Source organism: Oncorhynchus kisutch, linkage group LG17 (assembly GCF_002021735.2).
Source record: "Oncorhynchus kisutch isolate 150728-3 linkage group LG17, Okis_V2, whole genome shotgun sequence".
Taxonomy (NCBI): Eukaryota; Metazoa; Chordata; class Actinopteri; order Salmoniformes; family Salmonidae; genus Oncorhynchus; species Oncorhynchus kisutch.
The window spans coordinates 28,780,781-28,793,467 of record NC_034190.2 but is presented as its reverse complement, the minus strand read 5'-3'; the positions used below and the strand labels follow the sequence as shown (position 1 = coordinate 28,793,467).

At 42.3% G+C, this 12,687-nt stretch overlaps 1 protein-coding gene across 1 annotated transcript; it reads left to right on the top strand.

Moving 5' to 3' along the window:
* Positions 1–880: 880 nt before the first annotated feature.
* On the top strand, positions 881–12,453 carry LOC109875586 (splicing factor 3B subunit 4-like). Its single transcript, XM_020467941.2, has 6 exons — positions 881–1,004; positions 3,413–3,541; positions 10,306–10,848; positions 11,152–11,313; positions 11,643–11,804; positions 12,135–12,453. The coding sequence occupies exons 1-6, from the start codon at positions 971–973 to the stop codon at positions 12,305–12,307; spliced, it is 1,203 nt and encodes a 400-aa protein (XP_020323530.1). The 5' UTR covers positions 881–970; the 3' UTR covers positions 12,308–12,453.
* The last annotated feature ends 234 nt before the right edge of the window (positions 12,454–12,687 follow it).

The window sequence follows — 12,687 nt, the reverse complement described above, 5'->3', positions numbered from 1 at the left end:
ATATCTCATAATGACAAAGCTGAATTATGTTTTTATGTTTTATTCAACCCCTTTATTATAGCAAGCCTAAATAACTTCATGATTAAAGATTTGCTTAACTTGTCATACGTTGCATGGACTAACTCTGTGTGCAATAATGGTTCTTAACATGATTTTTGAATTAAATGTTAAATGGTTAAGAAAACTGAGGATGGATCATCATTGTAGTCACTCCACAATACTTACCAAAGAAGAAAGCCTGTACAGAATACAAATATTCCAAAACATGCATCCTGTTTGCAATAATCTACTTAAGTAATGCTGCAAAAAAAAGTGGCAAAGAAATTCAATAAACTTTTTGTCCTGAATACAAAGCATTATGTTTGGGGAAAATCCAACACAACACATCACTGAGTACCAGTCTAAAATATATTTTTTATGCATGGTAGTGGCTGCATCATGTTATGGGTATACTTGTAATTGGTAAGGCCTATGGAGTTTTTTTTATGATAAGAAGAAAAGTAATGGAGCTAAGCATAGGCAAAATCGTAGAGGAAAACCTGGTTCAGTCTGCTTTCCAACAGACACTGGGAGAAAATCCACCTTTCAGCAGGACAATTATCTAAAACACAAGGTCAAATGTACACGAGTTACTTGCCAAGACGACATTGAATGTTCCTGAGTGGACTAGTGACAGATTTGACTAAAATCATCTTGAAAGTCTATGGCAAGACTTGAAAATGGCTGTCTAGATCAACAACCAACTTTAAATACTTTTTGTAAAGAATAATGGGCAAATATTGCACAATCCAGGTTTGCAAATTATGATATCCATGATATCAATGATATCAGCTGCATCTTGAACGAGAGCTCACCGTTACAGACAGCCCGCCACCAGAGGGCGACTTTATCTAATCGCGTTCTTTGGTTTTGTCGGCTAAGTACCTTGCCCAGCAGATGAACATAACGCTGCCCTCACGCCGGATTTAACATGGCGGCGGGACCAATTTCGGAACGAAACCAAGGTAGATAAATCTTTATAACATACAATGAATTTCATCAAATGTAGCCACACGGCTAGTTTCAATCACATTTGAACGCATGGCTTGAACACTAGCTAAATTAAGTAGTTAACCATATCCCCTTGCGTGTGTGACTGCATTCCATTGCCAAACGAAGCTAGCTAGCTTCATTCTCGTTTACTAGCCAACGTTTGCCATATCTAACAAGCTAGCTATTTAGATACATAGACATGACATGAAAATACAGATACAGGACATTACATGGAAATATCGCTAGCCATGTATTTTTATGTCCTGACGGACTCGTCAGATTTGTCTAGGTGTCTGCCGGGCTATGAATGGGTAGCTAGCTGGGTCATTCCTAGTATACGGTTCATTTTAGGTCCCCAGGAATTTTTGCTTCATATTTAGTGTTAAATGTGTATTCCGAAAGGCATTAACTATAAGTCCAGGTGTCCTTTACCTTTAAAAGTACAAAAATATGGATCCTGAAAGAGAATTCTATGCATTTTAAACGCTTTGTCTGTGGCTGTAGGACATTATTTTGCCATGTCCAAAGGTGTCATTTATCAACTTCCACAAGAAATATAAGTCGAATACGCAAGATGCAAATTTGAAATGTGGTTGTGCATCAACAGTTTCTCTTATGTAAATCACTGATAGTCACTCAATTAGCCTATGTCAGTATATATATTTTTTTAGATAGCTGGATGCTAAACGAAGTTACCAATCTAAAGCTGTAACGTAAACTCACCCCATTCCGTAACAAATGTGCGCAACCACAACATTCAAACGAGGCTACAAAGAAAACTAATGGGACTGTGTTGACTTCAAAATCGGGGGTGTGAACTAGGTTTCTATTCATGCGTTGATCGACATGGTAATGTCTCTTTAGTATTGGAGGGTCCGTTTTTTCAACTTTTCTCCGTCACATCTTGATGTGTCATGTCGTAACGTACAGCATGCATAAAGCAACTATTTCTGTCTTACAATCTCTCTCCACCAGGTGTAGCACTTCTATCATTCTTTAAAAACAAGAAATGGACAGTGACAGGGGTAAGGGGGGATACCTAGTAATTTTTTCCGTCATCATTGCATGCGATCATCATTCTCAAAGCCGCTGTTTACTTCTAAGATCACTTTAGCACCGCCCTAAAAGCCCGATTCAAATTCGACACAAACCTTCAGATAGGTATGTAATGACACATTATATAAACTCTATAGTGTTTTATTTACATTTTAGAGGCGATAAGTTGGACAGATCGAGTGAAAAAAAGCAATTTTCCCACACAACATCTCTCCTTCTCGCTATCATGCATTAGTTTCGCTTCCCCACCCATCATTTTTAAAAAGACCCGACTCCCGACTAATTCAAGACTCAATGCCTGCTTGAATTATGCAGAAACGGGCAGCGTTTAGGTCATGTAATTGATTCTGTTGGGAAGGGGAGAAATTGTGCTTTACAATGGTATTGACATTACAGTTGATCTGGAAGTATTATGTTTTTGGGGCGCTAAAATAAGGGCAATTCTACGGACCAAGGCGATGTACGAGTTTACGTGAATTTACGTTAGTAATCAAGGTCGAATCAGAGCCTGGTGGGCCCCCATTGACATTGTTAGTCAGTCTCACTCAGATATCATATTAAAAAAACTGCCAACATTTCTCTCCACCCTATGGCAAAATCTGTAGAATTTCAGGAAATTATATGTAAAATGGTGTTGATTTACAGGGTAAGCCATAGCAGTAAAGTGCCCCTGGAGCAATTAGGGTCAAGTGCCTTGTTCAAGGGCATATTAACAGATTTTTCACCTAGTCGGCTTTGGGATTAGAATCAGCGAACTTTCGGGTACTGGCCCAACACTCTTAACACTGGGCTGCCTGCCACTTCTATTCCCTGTCTTTGGCAACACTGCCCATTTTGCAGGGTTTGTGCTAGTCAACCACCACAGACGGGATGTAAAAAGAGTAGATTTACAGCTTTCTTGTGCATTGCTCGGTAATGTAATAGGAACCGATTATGTACATGGGGAAGGTGTTGCTAAAAACAGGTAACATTAGTCATTTCAAGGCAACTTGAAATATCTCGTATGGCAAGGTCTTCTGTTTGGGTTTATACACATCCACTTAACAACCATGTTGTTATGTTATTGCTACCATGCTGTTTTGTCATGTGTTGTTGCCTTGCAATGTTGTTGTCTTTAGGTCTGTCTTTATGTAGTGTTGTGATGTGTGTTTTGTTCTATATTTATATTGTATTTATTTTTTGAATGTTTAATCCCAGGCCCCTGTCCCCGCAGGAGGCCTTTTGGTAGGCCATCATTGTAAATAATAATTTGTTCTTAACTAACTTACCTAGTTAAATAAAGGTTAAATAAATAAAACTGTGGTTTTGCTCTCGATCACTTTAGATGCCACCGTTTATGTGGGGGGTCTGGATGAGAAGGTGGCAGAGCCACTGCTGTGGGAGCTCTTCCTACAGGCTGGGCCTGTGGTCAACACACACATGCCCAAAGACAGAGTCACGGGACAACACCAAGGTAAGTAACACACTCATAAACCACACATTTGAAACAAAACTGACACATTCTACCATCGGTAAAACCAATAAAATGTGGTGAGGTGGCACACTCATGTTTGCAAATAGGAACTGTGTAGAAATAGCCTATACAAAAAAGACAGATCATTGTAGATTATAAACACTGACAGAAATTGCCCCTGGTAGTATTCAGGGCTTGTGTTAGAATTCAGAGATCTACATTTTCAATACGCAGACCATACAAAAATCTGCATATTAAACCTTTTCACCTGCGTTTTATATTAAAAGTTGTATTTCAGATAACACATTAGTGCAACACATTTGGTAGAAAATGGCTTAATGTTCATCATATGACAACAGAAGTGCAACGCTGTTTGGCTAGCAGCCATACAAGTAAATGAGCTTACAATGAAAAAGCAAAGTATTTTTTTGCTTAAACGATGCATGGCCGTCCTATTTATGTTAGTCACCGAAAGATTGCATCCCAGCTACATTTCCTAATGTTTTGTTTGAAGTTAATCTGGCATTTTATCAGAGATGCCCTTTGGTGAATTCTCATCCAATTAGAGAAGTGCAACTGAAGCACAAAATATGTCTGATGCCGAGCAGAAATTACAATAGGAACATTTTGTGGTCTGCTTTTACAATACACAGCACAATATTTGTTATGTTTTATCTTTTGTGAAAAATGCAGAATTCTGCTTAATTACACTGAACAAAAATATAAACACAACATGCAACCATTTCAAAGATTTTACTGAGTTACAGTTCATATAAGGAAATCAGACCATTTAAAATAAATTCATTAGGCCCTAATCAATGGATTTCATGACTGGGAACACAGATATGCAGAAGCTAAGGTAACTGAACTAAGTGACTATAACCCCGTAGCACTCACTTCTGTCATCATGAAGTGCTTTGAGAGACTAGTCAAGGATCATATCACCTCCACCCTACCTGATACCCCAGACCCACTCCAATTTGCTTACTGCCCCAATAGGTCCACAGACGACGCAATCGCCATCACACTGCACACTGCCCTATCCCATCTGGACAAGAGGAATACCTATGTAGTAATGCTGTTCATTGATTACAGCTTAGCATTTAACACCATAGTTCCCTCCAAACCCGCCAGTAAGCTCGAGACCCTGGGTCTCGACTCCGCTTTGTTCAACTGGGTCCTGAACTTTCTGACGGGTCCCCCCAGATGGTGAAAGTAGGAAACATCTCCACCACGCTGATCCTCAATACTGGGGCCCCACAAGGGTGCGTTCTCAGCCCTCTCCTGTACTCCCTGTTCACCCTGACTGTGTGGCCATGCACGTCTCCAACTCAATCAAGTTTGCAGACAACACTACAGTGGTAGGCTTGATTACCAACAATGATGAGATGGCCTACAGGGAGAAGGTGAGGTCCCTCGGAGTGTGATGTCAGTAGAATAATCTCTCACTCATTGTCAACAAAACAAAGGAGATGATCGTGGACTTCAGGAAACAGCAGAGGGAGCACCCCATCCACATCGATGAGACAGCAGTGGAGAAAGTTTTTTTTAGTTCCTACACATCACGGACAAACTGAAATGGTCCACTCACACAGACAGCATGGTGAAGAAGGCGCAACAGCGCCACTTCAACCTCAGGAGGCTGAAGAAATTTGACTTCACTTAAAACACTCGCAAACTTTTACAGAGGCTCAATCGAGAGCATCCTGTCAGGCTGTATCGCCACCTGGTACGACAACTGCACTACCCTCAACCGCAAGGCTCTCCAGAGGGTACTGCGGTCTGCACAACACATCACCGGGAGCAAATTACCTACTCTCCAGGACACCTACAGAACCCGATGTCACAGGAAGGCCAAAAAGATCATCATGGACAACAACCACCCGAACCACTGCCTGTTCACCCCACTATCATCCATAAGGTGAGATCAGTACAGGTGCATTCAAGCTGGGACCGAGAGACTGAAAAACAGCTTTTATCTCAAGGCCATCAGACTGTAAAACAGCCATCACTAACATAGAGAGGCTGCTGCCAACATACAGACTCAAATCTCTGGCCAATTTATTAAATGGATTTAATAAAGGTGTCACTAGTCACTTTAAATAACGTCACTTTAATAATGTTTACATATCCTACATTACGCATCTCATATGTACATACACCTTAGCCAAATACATTTACACTCAGTTTTTCACAATTCCTAACATTTAATCCTAGTAGCAATTTGCTGTCTTAGGTCAGTTAGATCACAACATTATTTTAAGAATGTGACATTTCAGAATAATAGTATTTATTCCGCTTTTATTTCTTTCATCACATTGCCAGTGGGTCAGAAGTTTACGTACACTCAATTATTATTTGGTAGCATTGCCTTTTTAAATTGTTTAACTTGGGTCAAATGTTTCGGGTAGCCTTCCACAAGCTTACCACAATAAGTTGGGTGAATTTTGGCCCATTCCTCCTGACAGAACTGGTGTAACTGAGTCAGGTTTGTTGGCCTTCTTGCTCACAGATGATTTTTCAGTTCTGCCCAGAAAGGTCAGGGCTTTGTGATGGCAACTCCAATACCTTGACTTTGTTGTCCTTAAGCCATTTTGCCACAACTTTGGAAGTATGCTTGGGGTCATTGTCCATTTGGACGAACCATTTGCAAACCAACTTTAACTTCCTGACTGTCTTGAGATGTTGCTCCAATATATCCACATAATTGTCCTTCCTTGTGATGCCATCTATTTTGTGAATTGCACCAGTCCCTCCTGCAGCAAAGCACCCCCACAACATGATGCTGCCACCCCCGTGCTTCACGGTTGGGATGGTTTTCTTCAGCTGGCAAGCGTCCCTCTTTTTCCTCCAAACATAATGATGGTCATTATGGCCAAACTGTTCTATTTTTGTTTCATCAGACCAGAGGACATTTCTCCACAAGTACAATCTTTGTCCCCATGTGCAGCTGCAAACCGTATTCTGGCTATTTTATGGCAGTTTTGGAACAGTGGCTTCTTCCTTGCTGAGCGGCCTTTCAGGTTATGTCGATATAGGACTCGTTTTTACTGTGGATATAGATACTTTTGTCTCTGTTTCCTCCAGCATGTTCACAAGGTCCTTTGCTGCTGTTGGGATTGATTTGCACTTTTCGCACCAAAGTACATTCATCTCCAGGAGACAGAAAGCGTCTCCTTCCTGAGCGGTATGATGACTGCGTGGTCCTATGGTGTTTATACTTGCGGACTGTTGTTTGTACAGATGAACGTGGTACCTTCAGGCGTTTGGAAACTTGTGGAGGTCTACAATTAGTTTTCTGAGGTCTTGGCTATTTTATTTACATTTTCCCATGATGTCAAGCGAAGAGGAACTGAATTTATAGGTAGGCCTTGAAATACATCCACAGGGACACCTCCAATTGACTCAAATGATGTCAGGAGCTTCTAAAATGACAATCTTCAGGAATTTTCCAAGCTGTTTAAAGGCACAGTCAACTTAGTCTATGTAAACTTCTAACCCACTAGAATTGTGATACAGTGAATTATAAGTGAAATAATCTGTCTGTAAACAATTGTTGGAAAAATTGCTTATGTCATGCACAAAGTCCTAACCGACTTGCCAAAACTATAGTTTGTTAACAAGAAATTTGTGGAGTGGTTGAAAAACTGTTTTTTTTGACTCCGACCTAAGTGTATGTAAACTTCCGACTTCAACTGTATATACTGTATTCTATACCATCTACTGCGTCTTGCCTATGCCGCACGGCCATCGCTCATCCGTATATTTATATGTACGTAGTCTTATTCATCCTTTACATTTGTGTGTATGTATATAAGGTAGTTGTTGTGAATTTGTTAAGATTACTTGTTAGATATTACTGCACTGTCGGAACTAGAAGCACAAGCATGTCGCTACACTCGCATTAACATCTGCCAACCATGTGTATGTGACCAATACATTTTGATATGATTTGGTCACAGATACCTTTTTTTTTGGAGATGGAGATAAAGTATTATCATGCTGAAACATGAGGTTATGGCGGCGGATGAACGGCACGTCAAAGGGTCTCAGGATCTTGTCACAGTATCTCTGTGCATTGAAATGCCATCGATAAAATGCAATTGTGTTCATTGTCCATGGTTTATGCCTGCCCATACCATAACCACACATCCATCATGTGGGCACTCTGTCCATCAGCAAACCGCTCGACCCACACGACATCATATACAGTGCCTTGCGAAAGTATTCGGCCCCCTTGAACTTTGCGACCTTTTGCCACATTTCAGGCTTCAAACATAAAGATATAAAACTGTATTTTTTTGTGAAGAATCAACAACAAGTGGGACACAATCATGAAGTGGAACGACATTTATTGGATATTTCAAACTTCTTTAACAAATCAAAAACTGAAAAATTGGGCGTGCAAAATTATTCAGCCCCTTTACTTTCAGTGCAGCAAACTCTCTCCAGAAGTTCAGTGAGGATCTCTGAATGATCCAATGTTGACCTAAATGACTAATGATGATAAATACAATCCACCTGTGTGTAATCAAGTCTCCGTATAAATGCACCTGCACTGTGATAGTCTCAGAGGTCCGTTAAAAGCGCAGAGAGCATCATGAAGAACAAGGAACACACCAGGCAGGTCCGAGATACTGTTGTGAAGAAGTTTAAAGCCGGATTTGGATACAAAAAGATTTCCCAAGCTTTAAACATCCGAAGGAGCACTGTGCAAGCGATAATATTGAAATGGAAGGAGTATCAGACCACTGCAAATCTACCAAGACCTGGCCGTCCCTCTAAACTTTCAGCTCATACAAGGAGAAGACTGATCAGAGATGCAGCCAAGAGGCCCATGATCACTCTGGATGAACTCCAGAGATCTACAGCTGAGGTGGGAGACTCTGTCCATAGGACAACAATCAGTCGTATATTGCACAAATCTGGCCTTTATGGAAGAGTGGCAAGAAGAAAGCCATTTCTTAAAGATATCCATAAAAAGTGTTGTTTAAAGTTTGCCACAAGCCACCTGGGAGACACACCAAACATGTGGAAGAAGGTGCTCTGGTCAGATGAAACCAAAATTTAACTTTTTGGCAACAATGCAAAACGTTATGTTTGGCGTAAAAGCAACACAGCTCATCACCCTGAACACACCCTATCCCCACTGTCAAACATGGTGGTGGCAGCATCATGGTTTGGGCCTGCTTTTCTTCAGCAGGGACAGGGAAGATGGTTAAAATTGATGGGGAGATGGATGGAGCCAAATACAGGACCATTCTGGAAGAAAACCTGATGGAGTCTGCAAAAAGACCTGAGACTGGGACGGAGATTTGTCTTCCAACAAGACAATGATCCAAAACATAAAGCAAAATCTACAATGGAATGGTTCAAAAATAAACATATCCAGGTGTTAGAATGACCAAGTCAAAGTCCAGACCTGAATCCAATCGAGAATCTGTGGAAAGAACTGAAAACTGCTGTTCACAAATGCTCTCCATCCAACCTCACTGAGCTCGAGCTGTTTTGCAAGGAGGAATGGGAAAAATTTTCAGTCTCTCGATGTGCAAAACTGATAGAGACATACCCCAAGCGACTTACAGCTGTAATCGCAGCAAAAGGTGGCGCTACAAAGTATTAACTTAAGGGGTCTGAATAATTTCGCACGCCCAATTTTTCAGTTTTTGATTTGTTAAAAAGGTTTGAAATATCCAATAAATGTCGTTCCACTTCATGATTGTGTCCCACTTGTTGTTGATTCTTCACAAAAAAATACAGTTTTATATCTTTATGTTTTGAAGCCTGAAATGTGGCAAAAGGTCGCAAAGTTCAAGGGGGCCGAATACTTTCGCAAGGCACTGTACACTGTTTGCTAGTTGCCCGGTACAATTGAAACCGGAATTCACCTATGAAGAGCGCACTCCTCCAACGTGCCAGTGGCCATCAAAGGTGAGCTTTTGCCCACTGAAGTCGGGCAAAAGACCCTGGTGAGGATGACGAGCACACAGATGAGATATCATGAGACTGTTTCTGACAGTTTGTGCAGAGATTCTTCGGTTGTGCAAACCCACAGTTTCCTCAGCTGTCCCGGTGGGTGGTCTCAGATGGTACCGCAGGTGAAGAGGAGGAAGTTGAGTTCCTGGGCTGGCATGGTTACATGTGGTCTGCGGTTGTGAGGCCAGTTGGACTTTCTGCCAAATTCTATAAAACAACAAAGGCGGCTTATGGTAGCGAAATGAACATTAAATGATTTGGCAACAGCTCTGGTGGATATTCCTGCAGTCAGCATGCCAATTGCGCGCTCCCTCAAAACTTGAAACATCTGTGGCATTGTGTTGTCTGACAACTCTGCAAAGTTTAGAGTGGCCTTTTATTGTCCACAGCACAAGATGCACTTGTGTAATGATAATAATGTTTAATCAGCTTCTTGAAATTCCAGACCTGTCAGGTGGATGGATTATCCTGGTAAAGGAGAAATGCTCACTAACAGGAATGCACAAAATTTGAGAAATAAGCTTTTTGGCTTTTGGAACATATCTGGTATCTTTTATTTCAGCTCATAAAACATGGGACCAACACTTTATATTCGTGTTCAGTGTATGAAGGGTATTGAATTGAATAGGTCTATGCTATGAATACAAACCCCACACTTGATGTCACGTGGTATTTGGAGACTCCTTTAGCGACAAATAGCCTGTCAATAATGCTGATCAGAAAGAGACTTTAACAGTTATAATTTAATGTTGTTCTTTGCTCTGTCCCCCCCCCCCCTGCTCCATAAGGCTATGGCTTTGTTGAGTTCCTCAGTGAAGAGGATGCGGACTATGCTATCAAGATTATGAACATGATTAAACTATACGGCAAGCCCATTCGTGTCAACAAGGCCTCAGCGCACAACAAAAACCTGGATGTGGGCGCAAACATCTTCATTGGTAACCTAGACCCGGAGATTGACGAGAAACTCCTCTATGACACGTTCAGTGCCTTTGGGGTCATACTCCAGACGCCCAAGATCATGCGCGACCCGGACACTGGCAACTCCAAGGGCTACGCCTTCATCAACTTTGCCAGTTTCGACGCCTCTGACGCAGCCATCGAGGCCATGAACGGCCAGTACCTGTGCAACCGCCCCATTACAGTGTCATATGCCTTCAAGAAGGACTCCAAGGGCGAGCGGCATGGCTCAGCCGCTGAACGCCTCCTAGCAGCTCAAAACCCGCTTTCGCAGGCCGATCGGCCGCATCAGCTATTCGCAGATGCACCGCCTCCCCCCTCTGCCTCGACCCCTGTCCTCACCACCCTGGGAGCCGGGATGCCCATGCCTGGTAAGTGTGCGTGCAAGTGGGTGCACCAGGGTAGAAGAATTTCAGCTTCCAAAATACTTTGTGTATTTTGTGGGTGTACTTAGATAGGATCACTATTTGCCTTGTATAGCTTAGCCATAGATTGTGCTCTGTAGATTTGTAAGAATGTAAAAAAAAAATGATTTTCCTCACAATTTGAAAGTTTTATGTTGGCTTCACAATAACTTGACTAATAACTTCAGTAACACATCTACATCAAGTTCATTTCAATTCAACTTTACAAAATGTGCAATTTCTCTCTCTTTCTCGGATCTTAATTTTCAGGCATGCCCCCTCCTGGTGCCTTCCCTCCTGTGCCACCCCCCGGATCCATGCCTCCTGGTATGCCCCCTGGCATGCCCCCCGCCCCAGGGACACCAGGACCCCAGGGAGGGGGCTCAGGCCTCCCACCTGGCCCACCACCCTTCCACCAGGGCATGCACCCGGGTAAGTCACTCACCATGACCATATCATTGTAATGAGTACAACTGTCAGGAAAGTTTTCCCAGATTGTTACATTTGGTCATTGTAGTGTGTGGAATTGTAAGTTAGTGCTACTTCTGGTTAAAGAAAGAGAGCTTATTGTGTGTGATGAGGTGCATTAATATATGCCATTTGGCAGACTATTTTATCCAAAGCAACTTAGTCATGCATGCATACATTTTGCCTATGGGTGTTCCCAGGAATCAAACTCACTATCCTGGTGTTGCAAGCGCCATGCTCTACCAATTAAGCTACTGAGGCCCACCACCAATGATATTGTTCATATCCAACAGGAATGCCCCAGATGCCCATGCATCCTCATGGCCATCCCCCGGGTATGGTGCCTCCACCGGGCCCCCCAGGATCCAACCAGCACCGGGCACCTCCACCCCCCGGCATGCCCCCTCATCCACACATGGGCATGCCACCGAGAGGGCCCTATGGGCATCCCATGGGTGAGTGCTGTGTCTTCACAAGGCTAGGGATAAGCTGATAGGAGCTGATAATTGCCTTTAAGCTGACTCCTGATTCATGCAAAACATTTCATTACTTTTGGTTATGTTACTATTCTGTTTCTTAGAGTCAGCATTTGGTACTTCCATTTTGGACTTTTACAAAATGTATGTAGTTGTAAACAAACACTGTTTAGCTTCAAAACATTTTGACAAATGTATCTAAAGGGACACAATAAATAAATACATTAATTTGATATCCTTGTTGAAATGTGCTGCTTTCTCTGAGATGATATATCATTGTGTGAATCCCGTCTCTCCCCATCCACACAGGTCACCCCATGCATCCAGGCATGAGAGGACCCCCTCCTCCCATGCCCCCACCAGGCTACGGTGGGGGTCCCCCTCGTCCACCTCCGTTTGGTTTCCAGAGGGGGCCTCCAATGCCACCGAGGCCCCCCGGCGGCCCACCTCGAGGTCCCATGAGAGGACCAATGCCCCCATAGACTACGGAAAACCACAGCAAGGCGTTTTTTTTAGTTCTATTCCAGATTACAATTTAGATACATGGTGTAGTTCAATTTTTTTGTATGTTTTTTTCTTCACTGTACAGATGCCAAACCTGCAAGGAATAAAGGTTTTAATACAACAACTTGGGTCTTTCAATTGATGTCCTTTCAGTTGTCTCAGATGAGATTTAATTCAGAACATGCATCATATCAATCAACTTCTGCTTTCCTGGTACAAACATAAGTCCCCTGAATAGGTTAGAAACTACAAATGTGATTAAAGGGCCAGTTGTTTGAGACCATTGGTAGCCAGGAGAGAAGGTGAGGCATGTCCATAATGACAAGATGAATGGGATGGTTATGTTTTGACAAGACAA

Excerpts from the sequence above, each read along its gene's own strand:
- LOC109875586 (XM_020467941.2), top strand. The coding sequence starts at position 971 with ATGGCGGCGGGACCAATTTCGGAACGAAACCAAG. Across the intron at positions 3,542-10,305 it reads AGTCACGGGACAACACCAAG|GCTATGGCTTTGTTGAGTTC; the intron begins GTAAGTAACACA and ends CTGCTCCATAAG. Across the intron at positions 10,849-11,151 it reads AGCCGGGATGCCCATGCCTG|GCATGCCCCCTCCTGGTGCC; the intron begins GTAAGTGTGCGT and ends CTTAATTTTCAG.